At 35.8% G+C, this 23841-nt stretch overlaps 1 protein-coding gene and 3 non-coding genes across 4 annotated transcripts; all 4 read left to right on the forward strand.

The window, feature by feature from the left end:
- Positions 1–1913: 1913 nt before the first annotated feature.
- Positions 1914–2703, forward strand: LOC116029875 (exonuclease 3'-5' domain-containing protein 2-like). Its single transcript, XM_031271918.1, has one exon. It carries the CDS (start codon positions 1914–1916, stop codon positions 2577–2579), a length of 666 nt encoding a protein of 221 aa, XP_031127778.1. The 3' UTR covers positions 2580–2703.
- A 274-nt stretch (positions 2704–2977) lies between these two features.
- On the forward strand, positions 2978–3049 carry TRNAW-CCA. Its single transcript has one exon. It is a non-coding gene; the product is annotated as a tRNA-Trp (tRNA).
- A 4716-nt stretch (positions 3050–7765) lies between these two features.
- Positions 7766–7837, forward strand: TRNAW-CCA. The gene has a single exon. It is a non-coding gene; the product is annotated as a tRNA-Trp (tRNA).
- Positions 7838–14164: 6327 nt separating this feature from the next.
- On the forward strand, positions 14165–14236 carry TRNAW-CCA. Its single transcript has one exon. It is a non-coding gene; the product is annotated as a tRNA-Trp (tRNA).
- The last annotated feature ends 9605 nt before the right edge of the window (positions 14237–23841 follow it).

The raw sequence follows: 23841 nt of genomic DNA on the forward strand, positions 1-23841 counted from the left end.
CATTATTGCATGGACCATAAATAAAAGGTATATTATTTTTGTACTGAAGGTACATTATTTTAGGGTACATTATTTTTGAACTGAAGGTACATTATTTGATATATTATCAAATAATATATCTTCAGTACAAAAATAATGTACCTTTTATTTTTGGTCCACACAACTATGTGGACCATAGTTCAGGCAATAATTTGCCCCAAACTGGCGCATAGTTCTAATTTTTTTTCTTAAACAAGGGCGTTTTAGAGAAAGAGAAATCTTTCTCCAAAATGCCAAGTAAAAACACTGCATATTGCCGAGAGCCGCCTCCTCATAGCAAACCCTAGTGAAGTTCTCTCCTCTTTTGTTTTCCTTACGGCCGCCGCCTCCGTGAAGTAAGTGGATTGGAGGCGGCGTCCAATCGTCTTCCCCTGCTGTTATCTCCACCTCAGGCAGCGTCCATCTTCATTGTCTTTTCTCCATTCACTGTTTTCTCCTCCATCTCCACCGTTACCGGTCGTTACTCTCTTATTTTCGCACTGTTTTTCCCTTTGCTTTGTTTTATTGGTTTAATTTTGTTTGAAGTTTTTGTGTTTTTTCTCTCGTTGTTTTGACGAGTTTCTTCCTCTCGTTTACTTGGCGAGTTCTTTTTTCATAATGCGTGAAACGATAAAACTAGTCATAGCGTACGTGAATCTCATCCTGGGTGACAAACATGACAATGAGAAAGAGACTCCTATGAACTATGATATGCAGTTCAGCCCAATGGAGATATTGTCAATAGATAGAAGAATGGCGTTGGAGATATTGTCAATGGATAGAAGAATGGAAATAGATACTCAGGTGGTGTGCAAGACTATTCAACCAGTGTCGGTCTTGGGTACGTTTGACCAAATCATTAAAGAAGCTTTAAGTTCGTTCAAAGAATTCAGCTTCAAATTTGTAAAACAGTCTGCGAATCAAGTTTTCTATGCTAGGGAAGTTGTTTCTATGTCTGACTGTAAAGAATGTTTGACCATTCCATCGATCTTTATTGTAAACGTTTCAGCCTATGATTAATGAATTAGCTTCTTTATTTTCAAAAAAAAAAAAAACACTGCATATTGCAGCTTTTTCATTTTCAGCGGTTTGCTCCAAACCGCTAATAACCAAACACCACATTTAACGGTTCGACTTGGTCAAGTAAAACCACTAAAGATGGTCAAATCTGCCAAAAGTTGGCGGATCAGCTCACAATTAAACATGCCTGTAATCTTCATTAAAAAAGAAATTTCATAACCTGTATAACTTTCATTAAATAAGATATTTTTTAACATAAAAGAGTTAACATATTTAGTTAAAACCAGTAAATATATCTATATAATTAGATGGCATGATTACATAATAGGATGACATAGCTTATGAATAGAAGAATATTCAGTAGCAAATATGGTACTTTATTAAGTTTTAACTCTAAACTTAAGACCTTTATTGATTCAATCATAAAAAGGGTGAATGTGATTAATTGTGAGATGTGTCTTAATTGCTTACATGTTCCTAAATGCTTAAATATTGAATACACCTATACTTACAACAAATTTAATTCCAATGACTTAAGTTGAATAATATAAGGAAAAAAATACAATTTTAGTAGTTCCTTAACTTAATTGTGAGTTGAGCTTCTTATTTTATAATTTGAGTAAGTACTTTCCTAAAACTAAATTGGAAACTATATAATTTTCCCCGCCACAAAACCAAATAAAAACAGCAAGTATCGCTACATACTTAATACTTCACTTTCCTAAAACTAAATTAATCAATACAGAAATTATATATACCCCCTCCCTCCTTCCATCTCCATTCAAAGATTTCTCTATTCCTGCCCTTATGTGTTTCAAACCTAATCGAAAGTGGAAAGCTTTTCCAGAATTTTGAGTTTGTTGGGGGGCGATATGATGGTTCCACTTCCACCGAGACGCAGACGCAGACGCGTGTTTGGGCTACACCAAGTTGAGTTTCACGGCGTAAACCTGAGCGTGACCGTGACGAAGAGAGCCGCGGAGGTTGACCAATGGGTGAGCGAGGTTGTCCACAACAACCGCCGCGTCCTCCACAACCTCATCGTCGGCCTCGACATCGAGTGGCACCCCTGTCTTGTCGGGGAACACAACCCCGCCGCCACGCTCCAGCTTTGCGTCGGGAAAACCTGTCTCATTTTTCAACTTTTGCACAAGGATTACACTCCCCTTTCTCTCCTCGCCTTCCTGGCTAATCCCCAATTCACGTTCGTCGGCGTCGGGGTCGGAGATGACGCGCAGAAGCTTCTCCGGGACCACGGGTTGGTGGTAGAGAACTTTGCGGATTTGCGGTGGGTGGGCGCGGGGGTTTACGGTTCGGAGCGGTTTATGAGGATGGGGTTGAAGAGAATGGCGTGGGAAGTTGTGGGAATGGTGATGGAGAAGCCATTAGAAGTCACTCTCAGCGATTGGGATTCCAACACTCTTACCTTTCGCCAAATTGAATATGCTTCCATTGATGCATTTGTTTCCTCAGAAATTGGTATCAAATTGTTCATTAGCTTACACAGAGTTACAGGGACTGGTATACCATTTAGTTGTTGATAAGTTGAGTGGTTTTGTTGTAAAGTTGGTGTGAGTTCTAAGGTTTTCAATTGTATCTCTCTAAATCTCACTATGCTAAATACAATCATACTTTGAAATAAGAAATTTAGTTCTATTGTGATTGTTTTTTATACTTAATTAGGTTTTCGACTTTGGTTAGCTCTTTCTTTAAAGTTTTTTTGGTTGTTAATTTTTCATCCTCATTATGGCGTAATAGCATGTTTGGAAGTTATAGAGATTCTGATGCTTTGTCTATCCAATGCCACTCTGCTTCTGATGTGTGCAGTCTTAATTGCTTTGAACACAGAAAACGCAAACTAAATCCAGAGATTGAGGGAAAATCATTCCAACACAGAATGTTTTAATTTATATATTATTTTCAAGACAGAGACATCGGTGGATCTGTGGCGCAATGGTAGCGCGTCTGACTCCAGATCAGAAGGTTGCGTGTTCGATTCACGTCAGGTTCAATCCCTGTTTTGCGATTTTCCATCGCATTGTATCCATCACGCTTTTATCCTTTTTCATCAAAGTGAATGCTGCCCTTGATGAATAATTTTTATTGGTTTGTCCAAAACGAGTCTCATAATTTCTATTCATATGAAACTCCCACGTAGGTAAGAATAGTTATAAAAAAAAGTGGTACGTTACATTATTTGTATACTTTTATTTTCTCTCAACAAAGATGTGGTTGTGGTTGTGATTTATCTTCTCACAAAGGAATGTGTGAACTTATGGTGAATGGAGTTACACAACAAGGTGTTTATAGAAACGGGGGTTGTGTAGTGTTATTACACTTGAAGTTTTAAGGAGCTTATTACACAGATAATTTAGCAAAGCTATGTAAGGAAACTTCGTACAAGGGTCAGAAAGGAGTATTATCAGGAGAAGCTTTTCTAGTTAAGATAATTACAACAAAAACATTGTTGAAAATCTAGGTAGATATATGACTTGTGTAATCATGAAGATTAGCCCAACGCATATTGTAATGTTTTTTTTTTTCCCATGTGATTGTTTTATAATGTTAATGTTTAAATAGATGGTAGAACTAGTGTAGTAAATCATTTGAACCTTGTAATTATGAAAATCGAGGTTGATCTTGAGTGAAAAAAGTTTTAGATATGACCCTGCTGATTAGGAGGGGTTTTCCAAATGTGATATCAATATTTTTGTGTTTTATTATTCTATTTGTCTCGATTTAAATTGGAATAGTATAGGAAATAACTACTCGTGTTGAAACTCCCAACAAATTTATTTCTTTATCTTGCATTATAAACTAACAATTAATATCAAAGCAGTGTCGCTCAATTATTAGCGAGATTCTAGAGATACTTGAATTTACTTTGCAGGATAGAAGAATGTGTGCATCAATCACAAGACTGCTTCTACTACTTAGAGCTAGCAATCTATGATGGACTCTACGCTTAAGTTGGTGTAAGGTTGACAGTGATTTTTCTGTGTTGCCTTTCGAAAGTGTGTTGTAAACCTTGAGTGTACCGTCACCAGACAAGTAACGCTTTTAAGGCAGTGTTTCAAAAACACGATACAAATTTCTTCTATCACCTCCTGTACCGAAATCCGCATTACAAATTTCCAGCTGTCTTCCACAATGATTTCAACATTTTCTAACAATGGTCATGTGCTTCTACATTGTAGCGTGCGCAAGATGTCTAGAGACTCACCCCCTACTTTCCATTGGTCCAAACCCCTTCATGTTTTGGTTGCAAGACGTTGTTGACTCAAGCAGTAGGGCTATGCTGCTTCTAGTATAGCCTAGAGAATGACGTCTGAACGTCAGTATCATCCCTAAGAATAACACTCCATGGGCCCCTATCTCTAGTGACTGAAGTTATAGCATGCAGAGAAACTATCTCTCCTAGCTTAAAGATTGAGATATCATGTTCGACTAAAACCTGATTGCTCGAGTGCGGTTGTGGCCCTAACTCGGATAACAAAGGCCTGTTTTTACTCAGGGGCCATCCTCATGCAATGTTATCATATTATGACTAGTTTTGGTAATATTGTTTGTCTTTATATTAGAAGACCAACTAACCTGGTTGCTCATACACGCATGCAGGGGGGGGGGGGGGGCTCTCAAGTTGACTCTTATATAATTTGAGACAATACCTGATAGTGTTTAATCCACTTCAATACACTCCAATACACAAAATATGCATAAAATTGTATGTAAAGTACACTGTGATCAGTAAATAAGCTCTCAATTCATTCCTTTTATTAATTGATCTTGAATCATAATTTAGAGAGAGGAGAGAGCTAAGCCATTTCTTTCTAGAGAGAAGAAGAGAGGGGAAAAAAAGTCCCCTCAAGTGAAGGGCTAAGGCCTATATATAGGGCTAGCAATACGCGTACCTAATATTGAAATACACGTATAAAGTACGGAGGACGGTATTTTCGGGGTATATTCCCTATCAAGTAGCCCTCCTGTCCGTGCCCTGACGTCGAGCCAACGAGGAAGGGCTCGGGCTGGAAAACCTGTCCATATAACCCGCAACTTACGCTGGTCGCCTCGCTAAAAACCTTAGGCCAAGAAAAAACCCAATGGGAAAAAATATTGGCTAAGGAAAAAAGAGCACAACCTTGAGCGTTAACGAGGAAGAGTTCGAGCTGAAAAAATTGATTGTATAGTCCGTGACTTACGCTGGTTGCCTCGTTAAAAATCTCAGGCCAAGAAAAAACTCAATGAGAAAAAATCTTAGCTTAAGGAAAAAAGAACACAACTTTAAGCACAGTCTTTTGGACTATAAGAGTCGTCCGAACTCTACCGATCTAGGGATTCGATTTGCGATATGACTGAGATTCCGAATTTTACCGATCTAGGAGTCGGGTTTACACCAATCGGGAGCTTGGATTTTATATAAGATCTAGTGATCAAGTCTTACCAATCAAGGGATTTGATTTATTCGCAGTCCAATGACCTCTATAGATCTTACCGATTAAGGGATCGAACGTCTAACACGATAGAGGGTTTGAATGCTACCGATCGAGCGATCGGATTCTTACACGAGATCTAACGATCAAGTTTTGCCAATCAAGAGATTGGATTTGCCTAGGCCGAATGCCGACCTGGCAGTCCGAATTGCCTACATCGTAGGACTTAACGTCAAGAACTGGTCAAAAGCTAACTGTGTCGGTGATGGCGATGTCGAGCTAATCGGGCTTACGGTGCCGGTGGTGGTAATGCCGACCTAACCTGACTTAACTGCCTACTACATAGGACTTGTACCAGGGTATGATATCGGGCTCATCGAGCCGATGGTGGCGATGCCTACCTAATTGGGCTTATAGCGCGGTAATGCCGACCTAACCGGACTTAGCACATGGGTAATCTATATACATGCATGATCGTACTACAATTTATAAAGCAAAGTAAACGAGGGTAATTCTTCCTCGTCGGTACGAAGACCGTGGTTTTTTTCTGACTTTTCGGTCGTAATCGATCTTAACGATCGTAAATGGGCACCTTACTCCCAACACCCTATAACCGGGTAAATAAACGGGCACCTTGCTCCCACAAAGACCGGTTCGAGGACCGTAACGGGCACCTTGCTCCCACAAAGACCGGTTCGAGGACCGTAACGGGCACCCCTCTCTCATAGTGGGCACCTTACTCCCACAAAGATCAGTTCGAGGACCGTAACTGGCACCTTGGCCTAAGGTTTTTTACGAGGCAATCGGCATAAGTCGAAGACTATACGGTCAATTTCCCCAGCTCGAACTCTTCCTCGTTGGGGTTTAAGTTGTGCTCTTTTTTCCTTGGCCAAGATTTTTTTCCCATTGGGTTTTTTCTTGGCCCAAGGTTTTTAGCGAAGCAACCAGCGTAAGTCATAGATCGTAAGGCCAGTCTTCCAGCTCGACCCCTTCCTCATTGACTCGACGTCAGGGCATGGACTGGGGGCTACTTGATAGGGAATATACCCCGAGTATACCACCCTACGAAGACTATATGTATGCCTAGCGTATTATACAGCGGACGATACAACATTAGCATATAAAAGGTCTTTGGTCCTTCATTTGGATGGGGCTTTTGGACTTTTTCCTTCTCATCTTCTCTCTAGGAGACCGAAAGGCCATTGAGGCTCCCTACTCTCTACATTACTCAACAACAATGAATAAAATGGGGGGATTTGGTCTAAAATTATTCCAGTGATGTTATACTTTACATACATTGCTATTTTCTTCAATACATGGGAGAATTAACACTATCAATACCCATCTTGACCGTGTTCTCCATCTTGTTTGGATAGCTTAATATCAGTTATGTTGTTGGCTTTCAATCAAAATAAAAATTAAAATAAACAAAATGACAAATTTAAAAATTCCAAACAGGTATAAATCAAATTGTACAACTTATTAATGCAGATGATTATTATACTAACATATTTTGTATTCTCATTAGAATTTTAACAATACTGACTCTTATATAATTTTTTTTTTTTTGAAAATCAACTCTTATATAATTTAGTAGATTATATAGAGTGTTGAATTCATTGAGTTAATATGATCAATACAATTAATTTTCAATGGGTAATTTTGGGTTTTAAAAGGTTAGCACTTTTAAAACTCAAGGAGTAAGAAATAGTCCTTGCCTACCTGCAAGTAATTATATTGTACATCCTGAAATCTATCTTGCAATGTGGACTATGATAAATGTTCACTTTTAATATATTACAAAAATTCGTCCTTTTTAAATTAGAGAAGAATTGAAAAAGTACTATAAGGTGATGGTAAAAATCTCCCAGTTTGTGATAGTTTGCTCTGTGACATGTTCTGCTGCGTGTGCTATTTGTTGTCTGAATTTCATGATGAAACTATACCTGGCTCAGATTATAGGAAATCAATCATTTACAGATCAGATGGCTAGCAACTGCAAGATTGGGGTGCAGGAAGAGAAACTATAGAAAATGCAAATCCAGAAATTGATAAAGAAATGGTGGAGCATTTGCTGTTTGGTGTTAGTGAAGAGCAGAAGTATGTTAACCTCATAGAACAAGTATGGGAGCCAAAGAAGATTTGAAGTGCAACATATGTAGCTTAGACGTTTAGTTAATTAGATGTTTTGTTTTTTCGCAGGTTGTTAGATAACGAACTGCATAAAATGGCTGTTGAGGGAAAAACATTCTAAAACAGAATGTTCATATGTTTTTAAGATATAAGCTAACACCAATGGATCCGTGGCGCAATGGTAGCGCGTCTAACTCCAGATCAGAAGGTTGCGTGTTCGATTCACGTCGGGTTCAAAACCCCCATCCATCGCACGAGATTACTCTTTTCCATCTCGAACTTTGAAAATACTTTCATAAGAATTCTTCTTACCTTACAAAATTGATATAGTTTTTGTCACTTCCTATTTGACTATTTTTTTATGATTAGTTTTCTTCCTTTTTCTTTTCATTTAAATTCTAACTCACTACAAAATGTCACATCGATAGCGTGTTTGTGTCAATGGTAAAATATATAATTATATGCAGGTAGGTTCTAAAAAGTGAGGATAAATTTCAACCACTCATCAAGGTTTATCAATTGTTGAAGGTTTAGTAAAATACACAGGTCAATATTATAATTATTATAATCTTTTAAATTTTTAATATTTATTAAACTAACTCCGCTTTTTTTTTTCATCATTATTCATGATCCGTGTTCACTTGTTACCAAATGAACATGCTCTCACCTAAGCATTCCCCTCTATAGGCTCATGATTCCATGAGAACACACACATAGTAGAAAATTAAGAAGTAATCTTAACTTTACATATGTAAAACCGAATAGATCAGATCAGGTTTTAGAAAAAAAAAATACAATGGAATTTTTATAATTATCGTCAACTTCACTTTGTAAACTTGAACACTTAAATATGTATTTTGTAACAACTAAATATGCAAACCTGAATAAATTATACTACCTCCATCCCAATTTTTTATAATATTAAGTTTAGCATTAATATATAAAATTTATATATTTAGAAACAACATTGAAAGTACTATTAAACACAATAAATTAAATTTAAAAATAATAAAAAATTACTAAAGAAAATAAGCAATGAAGAAAGAGTTGATTTGACCAATGAATAGTAAATATGACATGTAAAATGGGACAGAGGGAGTAAAAATCAATGAAAAAACTTAATTTTAAATTTAAACTATAAATGCTAGATTCTAATCAGTAAAAAAGTAAACCCCTAAACTAAATAAAATAAAAAACCTCAGTCATAAAATTCAAACCCTAAGTGTAATGCACATTCGCATTTTTGCAACTGAAATCTTTTAATACTAAATATGCAATATGTTAATACTAAATGTGCATCTTGTAACAACTAAATGTGCAAACTTGAAAAATTATGAGAAGTGTAGATTTTAGTGTTCAAGTTTGCATTATAAAGTTGGTGATAATTACAAAAATGTAATCGCATTTAAAAAAAAAAATCTAATCTCATCCACATGATTTTTCATATATAAAGCTGGGGTTGGTTCTTAGTTTTTCTCCTAAGAATTTTTTCTCATATGATCTTATATATATATTAGGGAAAACAATACTTTTAAATGAATTTAGCTCTTTACTTGTTTCATAATGTTGCACGTTTAGTACCTAGTGTTATATAATTATCAAACTCCATTAACATATGAGATTATTTTTATCATTTAGAATTAATATTCATGATTAAAAATGACGTTGAATGGTGAGAGTGAAACTTTAACGTAACCATGGATACTATATTGATTCTAATGGAGTTTAATAATTATATAACACTAGCAAGGAGCTGAAAGTACAACATAATAGGTAATTAAGTGACTAAATTTGTTTAAATCAATTGATAAAGACCACATTTCCAAAAGTGAAACAAATTTGGAGCTAAAAGTATTGTTTTTCCTATAGTATTGTGTTAGAAGTTTTAGCAAAAAATGACATTAAGTGGCTATATTGTGATATAAATATATGTGAGATCTATTCCTAATTCGGATCGGGTTAAAGTCAATTCACACTCTTCATGGTGAGATGAAGAAATCGATACACTTAAAACGAATAATGAGTGAATTAGAAATTGATTCTCACAGTAGACTAATTTGAGTTTGAAAATGAAAGTGAAAAGACTTGGAAGCATCACCTGGAAAGTGGATTTGTACCACTATATATATATATTATATATATATACTACCCTTTTAAAATAAATTTGAATTGTATAACTTAAAGGCCCTCCCTCACGCGCAAGGAGAGTGCAAATCAAAACTCAAAATGAGCTTTAGAAGGCTTCTACTCCCATAAAATAATGCAGTTAATGACATTTTAATTTACCAGCTTCTGATGCTTATGAATCCATCCAGCATTTAATGTAAGTTATCAAACCGTTCTACATTATGAATGCTGTCCTATATCAAATTAAAGATTGTTCTTGAACTTGAACTTGTTTTCCTGTTCTTAATTGTTTGTGTGAAAGTTTTAAATGTCATTTGATGCATTTGCCTGCCAGGGCAGGGACCAGTATGCAGAATATATATGTTGTGGAAAGCTTAAGGCAATAGTTACCAGAGAACTCAAGACATGCAAATTGAGAATGCTTTATTTTTTAGTTAGTTTTGAAATTTTGATATGTCTATGAAACTGGGGAAAAGGTAAACTATTTTTAAAAGTCAAATATATTTTAAAGTTTATTTAATTCTTTGAACCTCTTTCGTAACTGTGTACCTATCATCTTGAACACATGGTGACGGTAATAATGTGTTACCGGTATGTATTTGAGTATTATTGAGTGTTATCAAGTATTTGAATACAATATTAAGCGTAGTGCTCAGAGCGTAGTGCTCAGTGTACAAATGAATTCAGTGTTGTTTTGTCTAGTAAGAAGTGTCCCCCTCACTATGTGGTTGTGAGTCCTTTTATTCCTTTTAGCTCAGTAACGGAGCATGGATGAGGAGTTGAACGTTGGACATCAATACCTGAGGTGTTGAATGCTAAGGAGCTGAACGTCGGTCATCAATGCTGAGGAGCTGAACGTTGTGCTGAAAATTTTGTATGTTGGATTCTAGAAGGAAATTTTATTGGAATTTTTTTTTTGTTTTTTGTTTTTTTTTGTTTTTTACGTTTTCCTACCTCGGCACCGTGCCGAGGTCACGTGGCTTGTGACTTCGGCACGGGGCCGAGGTCGCGTGACCTCGGCCCGCGCCGAGGTCACGGTACGTGACCGTGCCCTTTTTTTTTTTTTTTTTTTTTTTTTTTTTTTTTGTCGCTCTGTGTGTGAGTTCACTTCGATCAGCCGTAGGCTCGGTCAAAGGTCAGCTCTCCGTCAGGTAGCTAGTGAGATCGGATCTCGTGCCAGCCCTAAGGGACTAGAGTGTGGTGTTTTTGAAATCAAGCATCTGGCTTGACCCAGGAAAACACTCTCCCGTCAGGTAGCTAGCGAGATCGGATCTCGTGCCGGCCATAAGGGAATAGAGTTTTTTATTTGATGAGGAGCAGCGCCACTTGATGAGGTGACACCAGCTTGATGAGGTGACGCTACTTGAGGAGCCACTTGATGAGGTGGCCAACTTCAAACCAAGTGTTGGCCGAGGTCAGGCCTCGACCAAGTGTTGGCCGAGGACTGACCTCGGCCAATTATATTATTATTATTGTTTTTTTTTTTTTAAATTTTGGACGAGGACTGACCTCGGCCAAACTTGGCCGAGGACTGACTTCGGCCAAATTGGAGAGTTTTTGACCGACCATCAGCGAATTACATTTTTTTTGCGTTGCACGGACTTTTCCTCTAGCTCACTGTTTCTTGCTTCCTCGCCCAGGTCGCACCTCCTCTTCTTGGTGTTGGAAGCTGAAGCCTCAGGATCTTCTTCCTTTCACCACACATTGTTGGGTAGGCTTTGTTGATGCTGGTACTGTCCCGGACACTCAACGAATGCTGGTGCTGAGGGAAAATGCACCATTCCCATTTCCTCAGCGTGACTTAGAATCACGCTAACCGGGTGAGTAAGCGGTGTTAAGTGCCGCGGTGGGGCGAGACGAGAATGCTCATCTCTTCCCTTCGTTGAAGGTGGTTGGTTTGGTCGTGGTGCCTGGCTGGGCGGACCAGCTTTATCAGGTCGCTCACTCTTTCGTCCTTCCTCCTCATCTTTCTTTCTCCTGTCAGCCTCTTCTGCGTCTGCGTACCGGTTGGCCGTTCTCATGAGTTCTTCATAAGAGCGTGGGTGGTGGGTGTTCAGTTGTTTGTGGAAATCGTCTGACCTCAGTGCTTGGATGAAGATGAGAATTGCTACCTTCGAATCGAAGTCATATACGTTGTTGACTTCTTTTTTCCATTTGCTTAAGAAGTCTCGCAGGCTTTCTCCCTTATCCTGCTTTACCCCACCGAGATGTGAGAATGGTTTCTTATGTTGTATACTCCCTGAGAAATAAGACAAGAAACTTTTGGATAGCTCTGCAAAAGTCTGAACTGATCCGTCTGGGATTGTGTTAAACCAATCTTGAGCAGTCCCGTCCAAAGTGGACAAGAACGCTCTGCACATTATGGCATCGCTTGCCCCAATCATGACCATGGCTGCCTTGTATCTTGTCATATGGGTACGCGGATCTGAAGTGACAGTGTAGGCCTTGATGGTGGGTAGTCGAAAGTCTTTTGGAAGAGGAACTTCCATTATGTCAGGAGAGAATGGAGCGGCCATTCTTACCTCCGGTTCTGGTGAGTGTTCTCTTGCTTCTACTTTCTTTTCCAAATCATCTATCTGCCTTTGGAGTCTTTCCACCAGGCCTTCCTGTGGTGTTTTGTGTCTAGTGGAGTGACGCGGAGCCAATCCACCAGATTCGCCCATCCTTTCTCCGGATGGTCGTTTGGTTATTGCCTTTCCTGCTTGGGCACGGGGACCTCTATTGGAGGATCCTTGCACCCCCAGAGTTCTGTTTTGCCTCGGAGATTGCACTTCTTCCTCCAGAGGGGGTGGTGGCGGTAAGATCTGGCCTTGCATTCCTGCGACTAGTTGGGCCATCGTCCCCGCCGCCTGTTGGATGACCTGCGCTGCTGCCTGAAGGTCCACCACCTGGGCTGGAGCAGCAGTTGCTGGGAGGGGAGTACGGCCACCACCATGGTTGTCGTTGAGTTGGGTACGGAGGTCACCTTCTCTGCGGTTGTTGTTGTTGAGTTGGCTGCGAAGGTCACCTCCATGGTTACTGTTGAGCTGCTCACGAAGATCACCCGAGGGGTGACCCTTGTTCACCTGACTAGGTGTGTGCGAGCTGCTGGATCCAGATGCCATTGATAGTGATGAGATGAACTGAGTGGTTTTTTGATTTTGTGATTTTAGCCTGAGATCTGATCTCGGCTCTCAATGAAAGCACCGATGACGGTAATAATGTGTTACCGGTTGTATTTGAGTATTATTGAGTGTTATCAAGTATTTGAATACAATATTGAGCGTAGTGCTCAGTGTATAGATGAATTCAGTGTTGTTTTGTCTAGTAAGAAGTGTCCCCCTCACTATGTGGTTGTGAGTCCTTTTATTCCTTTCAGCTCAGTAACGGAGCATGGATGAGGAGTTGAACGTTGGACATCAATACCTGAGGTGTTGAATGCTGAGGAGCTGAACGTCGGTCATCAATGCTGAGGAGCTGAACGTTGGCCATCAATGCTGAGGAGTTGGACCGTTGCGCATTGATGCTGAGGAGTGAGGTGTCTTGGTAGTTTGAACGGCAACTGTCTTGGTTACGACAATGGTTCCGTGTCGGGTACCCAATTACCCTGTCACATGGCCCTGTTTGGTAAATAATCAGCCTATCAGCCAATTTTGACTTATTTGACCACTATTAGTTGTTTGGTTAATAAGTTTTTTGTAACACCAAAATGCTAAAATTCAAAAGGCTACTCAAAGCAGCCTTTTCAATTAGCTTTTTGATAAAAGAAAATATGCCAAACAGCTAACAGCTAACAGTTAATCTATCAAACAACTTTCTACAATCAGCTAATGTTATCAACAAATCATACTTTCTAACCCAAACAGCCAACACAATAAGCTAACAGCCATTTACCAAACAGAGCCATGATTTTTAACAGGGAAATAAAATGCTTGGTCTTCAGCCATTCTCGAGTATAAATCCAATATAAGGATTACGATTATATATGATAACTTATTCTTGGGAGAAAACTAAGAACATTTTATCTTATTATTGTATCTAAGAGGGTAATAGTTTTAGAATAAAGAATTAAAAAATACAGTCACATTTTAGTAAATAATTCAAACTTTAAAGTGCACTTTGTAACATTATACGGTGCACTTCGAAACGCTATAAAATGTATTTAGCGTTTACTAAATGCACTTCAAAGTTTATGTGAAAAGTCCGGCCATAATATAGTGTTATATCGTGCACTTTTAAAGTTAATGTGTAAGTGCATTAAATAATACCATAGAGTTTATTTAGCAACACTACAAAGTATACTATAGTTTTGTAAATTATACTTTAAAATTAGAGAAAATTATTAAAATATCACTATATTTTGTATTCATTAGAATTTTTTTAATTTAGAATTTTAGATAGATAAAAGTCTATTAATACATACCAAATACATTCTTGAGCCGCAGACTAACACTGGTGGATCCGTGGCGCAATGGTAGCGCGTCTGACTCCAGATCAGAAGGTTGCGTGTTCGATTCACGTCGGGTTCAAATCCCTGGTCCATCACGGATTATTTTTGTTCTCGATATAAGTTGTTTAGTGACTTCACTTATCAAGTATGGAGTATGGACATTTATAGTCTACTTTCTAGTTTCTGCTATTAAGATCGTAGTAAAGTTATGACTTTGGATTTAATTAGGGATGGCAATGTGCCCCGTCGGAGACGGGGATGGGGATCGGGGACGGGGATACCCCTCCCCGCCCCGCCCCGTCCCCGAATAAAAAATATATTTTATATATATATATATATATGTATATATATAAACAACCAGTAAATTTACAACTACAGGTAATTTATACTACGTATTTGTGTATTATACTGTGTATTTATTTTTATATTTGTGTATTATACTGTTTAATATGTATTTTAATTTTAATCTGTAATTTTAATGTATTATGCTGTAANTTTAATTTTAATCTGTAATTTTAATGTATTATGCTGTAATATTAATCTGTGCGTGTATAGTGTATACTTTAAATCTGTGCAGCCCCTGTCCTTAATCTCCCCAGTCTGGCAGTCTAAACAAAACAAGAAATAAGGGGAAAAAAAAGGGATGTGTATTCAAACAGGAAATAAGTAAAACAAGTGAACTAACACTACATAACAATCTTTCACTTTCTTTTCTCTTCATTGTGTATTCATTCTTATGGTGTATTCATTCTTATCCAGATAGACATCAATGGACTGTCGTAGAAGCTAAGAATGAGATTAATTAATTGTATAAATGTCTACTCTACTATACGTACTGCTTATATACTATATACTGTTTATTCTAAATTTGTACTCTTTATTATACTGTTTAATTTTAATGTGTAATAATACCTTTGTATGATTTAAAATCTCTACAACAATGCATTTGTTATTTTTGGATTAGAATTTGGACTTCCTTAGTTCGTATTTTTAAAATTGTTATTATTTTTTTTCAAAAAATTGTACTAAAATAACACTTTGACTAGGAGTTGACCGGGGACGGGGATTCCCCGTCCCCGCCAAATTCCCCGCGGGGATGGGAATGGGGAATTTTTCCCCTTCCCCGCCGGGGACGGGGGCGGGGACGGGGACGGGGTCGGGGATATCCCTCCCCGTCCCCGCCCCACCCCGTTGCCATTCCTAGATTTAATTAACTTGGGGTAGTGTGTGAATTAACTTATAAAATGCATTAATTTTATTTTATGCAATTCATATTTTGAGTGAGGGTACATTATATTAGAAGGGTTACAAATTTTAGACCAATCCGAAAATCGCAAATTGATAATCAAATTTTTTTATTGATTTCCATTATACGATTTTAAAATGTGGGTCATTTCAATCATTTTTAAAAATCAATAGATAAATTGATGATTAACTCAATAAATATTTAATATGTGGAGTGAACGCGGGTGAATCCGAACCGTTAAACGGACGGAGAAAGACCCGATGAATTTACCAAAAAAAAAAAACTACATAAGGACTTCTCTTTTATAATTTTTAACTTTATTATTTTTGTTCGTGCCGACACTTCTACAACCTTTACCCATTTGTAGCTTTGATATAACAAATAGCCACACGTAGGGTTGGGTTGAGTCACTGTTGACATCATCCTTGTTTATACCATAATTGTTTTTTAAAAGGAAAGCCATTCACTCTACATTTGTCTCTAAAATAGTGACATCGTCTCATTGGAATACCATGTATGCATGTAATTTGTGCTATTTGGTTGAAAAATGGAAAAAAGGGACCTATATATGAGTATGTCCATCCTTACTACAAAGTCGAGAACTATGTGAAAACATATTCAGGATCAATTCACCCAATGGTTGGGCCTTCTAAGTAGCCAAATAGTGATAGACAACCTCCATTGTCACCACTTGTTACTATTAAAGTTGGGAGACCCAAAAAAACTAAACATAAGATCTGTTGCGAAAGTAACTAAGGATAGAGTGCGTATATCTAGGAAGTATGTTACCCTGTACTGCATAATATGTAAACAAAAGGGTCATAATAGTAAGAGATTCCCTCATAAACCATTTACTTCAAATAGAGCCCAGGCCAAGTAAAACCTCTATAATATGCTAACAACATCATTGTATTATGGAATATTAAAACTAATTAATTTGATTTTTGTACTATTATGGCTTCAAGACATAACCAAGGAGTTGATGGTGACCAATTTGGTGCTTAGGTAGAGCATGTACTTGGTGATGAGCAAGTTGAAGCTGATGAAGGTGTCACTCAGCCATAAGAGATACCAATTCACACACAACCTAAATATGTTATTAGTGATCGATTTTGAAGCAATGCCAATAGAGATCTAGAGTCAGCATGAATCCCTTACCTATGATTTTGAAATTTCAATTGACTTAGTGCATCTATCAACATATGATGTTACCATTGAGATTCTAGGTGATATGTAATTCTTAGATTTGTTGGATTTAGTTAAAACTTCACTAATGCTTTTCACTTTGCAATTATTTAGGTGAGAGCTTGAACATTGGAGCTCAAATAAGTATTCATGGAGTCCAATCTAGTTATCGATCCCAAAAAAAAAAAAAAAAAAAAAAANAAAAAAAAAAAAAAAAAAAAAAAAAAAAAAACAACTTGACCACTACTCAAATCTGATCTTCATTCAATGATTCTCCTAACTTAACAATTTAACACCCCAACAAGTAATTCCAATGAACATCCATTAAGTGTTTGGATTGGATTTAAATATTTAATTACTTTAGTGTTTAGCTTTAAGTGTTTACTTAATTAGTTTTTAATTAGATTATTTGTTTTATAAACTAATAATTTATTTATTTTATATGCTTAATCGTTGAATTGCTACAAATGGACATTTAATTCTTTTATTTGATAATTACATTTTTATACTCTTATTTTATTTTCAATAAATATAGAAATATCGTTGGTTTATGTTTGATTGTTTATCCTTTTAAACTCCAGTGTTGATCGTCGATTTTTGGTGTGTGAGTTGTGAACTTATGATCTTTGTGTTTGTGGTTTAGGGAGATTTGGATGTTAGAGAATTGGAACTTGAATTAATTGTTTATCCTTCCATTATGTTTTTTTAAATTGAATTTTGGAAATGAATATTTGAATTGATTAAATGATGTTGAAGTTTATGATTATTAACATAAATGCTCTAGTTTATTGAGAACTTGGGACCCGGGCTATATATATTTTAGTTTATTAACATAAAATATTTTGAATGTTAGTTTAAAAATATAAAAATTTTAGTTGAGCTCGTCATATAAGTACAACAACTCGAGGTTTCAGGATTAGGATCAAGGATTTAAAACTTGACAGCTTGATAAGACTAACCTAAACTGAACGAGATTATTGTCCAATTGACATCCCTAATTAAAAGTGAAATAAATTCTTATTTAGAAATAAATAAATAAATAAATAAAAAGCAAACAAACAAACAAACAAATACAAGGAGAGTATTTGTTTTCATTTTTGTTTGGCTTCGATTTGGACTTTGAAAGTATTTTGATAAGAATGCAATGTAAGTTTCAAATGACAACATGCTCTTCCTTATAAAAAGTTTGAGAATTGATCATAGTCCTCCATTAATGGAGTGAGAGGTTTAATAATAATAATAGAAAAAAAATATAGGATCAATTAAAGTTTACAATATTTTAAAAAATGACCTTATTTAATTTCTTCTTCTTCTACTTTTTTTTAGCAATTTATAACCGTTGATCTACACAAATGAATGAGTTATATTCGCCCTCACTTTTTACCTAGAAACACACACACACACACACGTGACTAGATGAGAACTACTCTTTCAACAAGAAGAGTTTTTTGCTTTCGTTTTTGTTTGGCTTCGATTTAGACTTTGGGCATTTGGTTAATGAAATATTAGATTACTAGGAGTCTGTGAATGTTAGATTGCTAGAAATATTTGAGAATGTTAGGAGGCGTTTACTTCCATTTTCTGTTTTCAATTTTCTGTTTTCTATTCTCTGTTTCTTATTCTCTGTTTTCGAAAACTGGAATTGAAAACTTGTTTGCCATTACTTATTTTCAAAATTTATTTTTCACTTACTAAATTTTATATACACATATTTATAAGTTATATGTATATATGTTATACAACACATTTTGCTAGTAGCCCAATATAAATCCCTAATCCCAATTATAATTATGTATATAAATTATACAAACATTATGCCCCATTCAATTCATTCTACCAATAGCCCAATAACCCAATTCAATAGCGCAGCCCAATACCCTCAATTCAATTATACAAAACACAGAACACAAATCTGAGAAATCCCTCATTCCCTTCTCGCGAACATAGAACACAAGAAATATTTTGCCAAGGCGTCAAGTTCATTCGACTGCTGTAGATGAAGAAGACAAAGGCGACCGAGTTCGACCACTATAGATGAAGAAGATAAAGGCACCGAGTTCGACCGCGGTAGATGAAGAAGATAAAGGCATCGAGTTCGACCGCGGTAGATGAAGAAGATAAAGGCGACGAGTTTGAAGCCGTGAGAGAGTGGGTTTAAAAGAGAATAATAAAGTGAAGAAAAAAAGTGGGTGGGTGTGAAAGAGAAGAAGAAATTGCAGAAGAAAGTGGAAGAAAAATGAGGAAGAAATTGAAGAAGGAGAAAGACGCTGCCAGTGAAGAAGAAAGTAGAAGAAAAATGAGGAAGAAAGAAGCGGAAATAAGCTGCTAGGAATCGATGCTAGGACTGTTACTGTTCACGCGTGATTTTTCAATCTGAAAACAAGTTTTAAGTGTGTCTCTATTTTCTTCTAAAATGGAGAATTATTCTCAACTTTGAAAATTGGAACATAACATAGTAAACACATTTTCTGTTTTCAATTTTCAAATTTGGAAATTTTCTTGAAAATTCTTTGTTAGTAAACGCTCCCTTAGATTTTTGTGTTTGGTTAAAACTGAGTTATGTAATATAATCATGTTTGGTTTATGAGTTATGTTTTCGTGTATTTTAATAAAATTTTAAAATTAAAATAAATAAATAAGACAATGGTAACATATATAAGTACATGATTTAAAGATAGTTAACTAAGAGTTTGATCTCGAAAAACAAAATTACATTATAAGTTAACATGACGTGATACGAAATAAAATAAAATAAAATATATAATTATAAAAATAATTAATTAGAATTAAAAGGTAAAAATAGAAATTATACAAGGGGATCTTATAAAACTTAAGAGATGTAAGGGAATCACACTCCTTTAAAAATTCAATGTGGAGGCAATGTTATATTCCCTTGATAACTTGAACCAAAGGACCCAAAATATTTTGATAAGAATCTGATGCAAGCTTCAAATGAGAGTATGGTCTTCTTTATAAGAAATTCGAGTATATATAGTCATGATCAGATGGATGGGAACTCCATTCAAGTGATAAGCTTGGACTAATATGATCTGTCCATCAAAGATGATCAATGGCTAAGAAATAATATGAAAAAGGAATGAGGTCATATTAATAAATATTACAAACTTTTGAAGTTTGTAATATTTATAAATTAAAGCTGACATCATCTTTTTTATTTTTTTAACCATTAGATCTACTAGAAAAATGACTAAGATTTGTTCATACTTCTAACCTAAAGGATTTTTATCATGGAAGCTAGGCCATATGTATAGGATTGAAATCAATTGAGAACTACTCACGTAAGAACTAAGCTCATCCGTCCATCTAAGATGATCAATTGCTGATTTTTTTTTTTTTTAAATGTGGTGGCAGTTTGTAATTATAGTTGTGCATTTGAAATGCTAGACTATGCACTTGGAAAATAATTGACATTGAATTTGGAGACAAATTTGCAAATGCACAATCTGTTATTCGCGAATGAACAATCAAACATTACAAGATGTACAATCGTAACTACGCAAGTAATAACACAAATGCCACTGTATTTTTTTAATACTTGACAAGTCATTTGGAAAATGTTTCTAGATACACAATCGGATGAGAGATTTTCGATGTGAACGAGGCAGATGCTGTAGCGGTAGTATGCAAGACTAAGATGCGTTGGAGTCCAGTCTATAGCTCCAAAATGGCTAAAACATGAAACGGCCAAAAAATCCTTGTCTTGGACGACAACTTGACAGAAAATCTAACGGTGGACTAAAAGTGGCAAGTGCTAAATAACACTGGTCGCAATGTAGCAAAACTTAATGAGGTGGACTAAAATTGATAATGCGACAATAATAGTAGGACCAAAAAAAGAATTCACTCATATATATATATATATATATATATATATATATATATATATATATGATTGCGTTTAAATGAGAACGGTGCGCCCAGGAGAGAACTGAGAACGTTTCATAGTGCGCCACGTGTCCAGATGTAGTTGCACTAAAGTTATAACTAGGTGCACTTAGGTGCATGAATGTTAACAAGGTAAATTACTTGCATTTGTAAGTGAAAATAGGTGCACAAGTGCATGTAAAATGTATTACATGTGCAAGTAAAATGTACATTGAACATCAAAACTAAGTGCACCTAACGTTATAACTAGTTGCACCTAATTGTATAATTAGTTGCACGAATGTTAACAAGGTAAATTACTTGCACTTGTAAATGAAAATAGGTGCACTTTTAAGTGATTTTACTTGCACATTTTACTTGCAAATGTACACCAACTACTTGCACTTATAACACATTTACTTGCACCAAAGTTCGAGTTATTTACGAAAATACCACCGCGTCGTTTTTTTTTTTAAATTACACCTGATTCGTTGATCTGGACATGTGGACGGCTGTTAATCGTTCTTATTTCTCTCCTAGGCACCTGTTCTCATTAGAGCGCTCCCCTATATATATATATATATATATATATATATATATATATATATATATATATATATATATATATAATGTATTACATATTTACATGTTCATTTTTAGCATACTGCAAGTCAAATTGAACTTGTAGTACACAAAAATTGAGTATGTAATGTTAGGAACAAGTGTTTTTAGATTTTGATACCAAACAGTGTTAGGAATTCTAGTCCCCATCATTTTAATTTGTTTTTAGAAATAGGAATTTAAAAGGTAACTTAGAGAGTGAAATTTACTTACCGAGAAGTTAATTAACTGAAAAGTAAACAAATTCGAAAAGTAGCCTTAGGATATTTTCATCCCTCGAAAGTTCACTTTTAGAATGAACCTTACCAACGGGGAAGTAAATTAATTCTAGAATTAACCTATGAGAAGACAATAAGACTTTTCTACGAGAAGTTAAGTTATCTTCAACAAGCTACAAGACAATAATCTTTGAGAGGTTGAAGATGTGAAGAGTTCAAAGACTCGGGAGGTTAAAAGATTCAAGAGGTTGAAGACAGAAGAGTCAAAGATACAAAAAGTTGAAGGCTAGAAGGTTCAATGGTCGAAAAGTGGAAGGGCCAACCTTTACTAGAAAGTAGGGGCACATAAAGTTAACTTAAGCGAGAACTAAATTTCCGATTAGTTAAGGATTGACTAAAGAAAGTCAAATCCGAGAGGTTGTTGAGGAAGGATTCAAAAGGTTAACTACGACAAGTCAAAGGTTATATTTTCACATTTACTATTCAGACATTCTCTGGTCGAATAGTAAACATCCTCAGAAGCTCATAATGTAAGAAGAATACTATCATTGCAAAAGGAGTCCTAAGTACACATCCCAGAAAAAATTTCTCAAAAAGGCCTATAATTTTTGCACAGCAAACAAAGCTAGGAGCATATGCAAAAAGACAACGGCTGGAAATCTGACAAAAGCAACTTGCTACATTACCCACTAGTCTTTGCACACAAAATAATGGATGTTTGAAATTTGTTTCTTTCAAATTGAAAAATTTTCAAACAACTCTATAAATACCTCTATTCAATTCTTAGAGAGGTGCTGGTCATTTTTGCGAACAAGTGATTTAAGTGCATTGCAATGCAAAGAGAACAAACATCATCTAGTAGACCAGTGAAGAGAGAGCTAAAGTTACATTGCAAGATCAAGCTCATAGGACTACGAAGTTCAATGAGAAGTTCCACGTCGAGTCTTGTAGTTGGAGATTGTGAACAATCGTATGCTCAAACAATCATTTTTCTACGAGGCTTAGTAGAAATGGGCGGAGTAACAAGTGCTGCTTATGAAAAATCTTGAGGATTGTAGCCAGCTTTGTGATAAATGCACAATCGCTTATCGTTTGTATAATGGGTTTAGTGCAATCCTCCTTGTGTTAAGGAGAAGAGTGGACGTAGACTAGGGTTTGGTCGAACTACTTCAAAAATTCTCTCTCTCTCTCTCTCTCCTTCCTGCAATTTATATTCTAGCTCATAATCAATCAAACCTAATTTTGATAAAAACAAATACGTGCAAAAATTAAAAAAGGGGCAAAATATTATTTTTCCGTTGCGTAATAAAAGTCATTCTAAGTTCAAGTTCACTTGAGGTGAAGAATCTTAGAAAAAGTTTTTTTTTTTTTAATTATACAAGTCTATTCAACCCCCTCCCCCTCCATCTAGACTGGTACCCCTTACTCATTGGGACTAACATGTAATATATTAGAAAAAGTTTTTTTTTTTTAATCATACAAGTCTATTCAACCCCCTCCCCCCTCCCTCTAGACTGGTACCCCTTACCCATTGGGACCAACATGTAATATATTAGAAATGAATATGTATCATGGGTCTATCTTGCTATGTGAATCATATTTCATAGTATAAGTATTGCTCTTATGTTGGGATAGGGCAACTTTTTCGGCTGGATCTTTGCGTCGAGTTAATTAGACATGGCATCTAAGGTGAGGTTGTTAAAGTAGGCCAAAGCTAGCAGATTAGTAATAACTTATTCTACTATGGAGTGGGTAAAAATCATAAAATTTTAGTCCGTGAAGAAGTGAGTCTCCCCAACTCAAGCCAAGCGGGCTCGATGAGTTGGCGAATTGGCCCACGGGTTCTTCTAAATAAATATATAAAGGAAATTATTAATAATATTAGTTAACAATATTTCTTAGGAGTAGTTGTTATGTCATGGACCCGGGTCCACCTTGCAAGGTGAATCCGGGTCTATATTCACAATTTCATAACTCTATGTTCATAATTTCATAATCCCATGTTCACAATTTCATAACTCCATGTTCACAGTTTTATAACTTCATGTTCACAATTTCATAATTTCATATTCAAAATTTTCATAGCTCTACGTTCACAAATTCATAACTCTATGTTCACAATTTTATAACTATATGTTCACAATTTCATAACTCTATATTCAACAATATCAAAACTCTATGTTCAACGGTATAACACAATTTTTGAATCTATATAACAAAATTGTGAATATATAGTTCAAAAGTTATGAATATTGAGTAATGTAATTTTATATATTAAGTTCTGAAATTGTGAATATAGAGTTCTAAATTTGTGAATATTGAGTTCTAAATTTGTGAATATAGACCCAGGTCCATAGCATAATTTACCTTTTAGGAGATTAATTATTTTTTAGTAGGTTTCTAGTGACTATGAAATTGAGCTATTGATGGTAGGTAAATAGATGCAACGTCGCCCACATATGTTTGATTAAATATGTATGAATAACTGATAGCAGAGTTTTATCTTCTAAGATAAAAGTCATCGCGGGT

The sequence above is a fragment of the Ipomoea triloba genome, chromosome 9 (genome assembly GCF_003576645.1).
Source record: "Ipomoea triloba cultivar NCNSP0323 chromosome 9, ASM357664v1".
In the NCBI taxonomy this organism is placed as follows: Eukaryota; Viridiplantae; Streptophyta; class Magnoliopsida; order Solanales; family Convolvulaceae; genus Ipomoea; species Ipomoea triloba.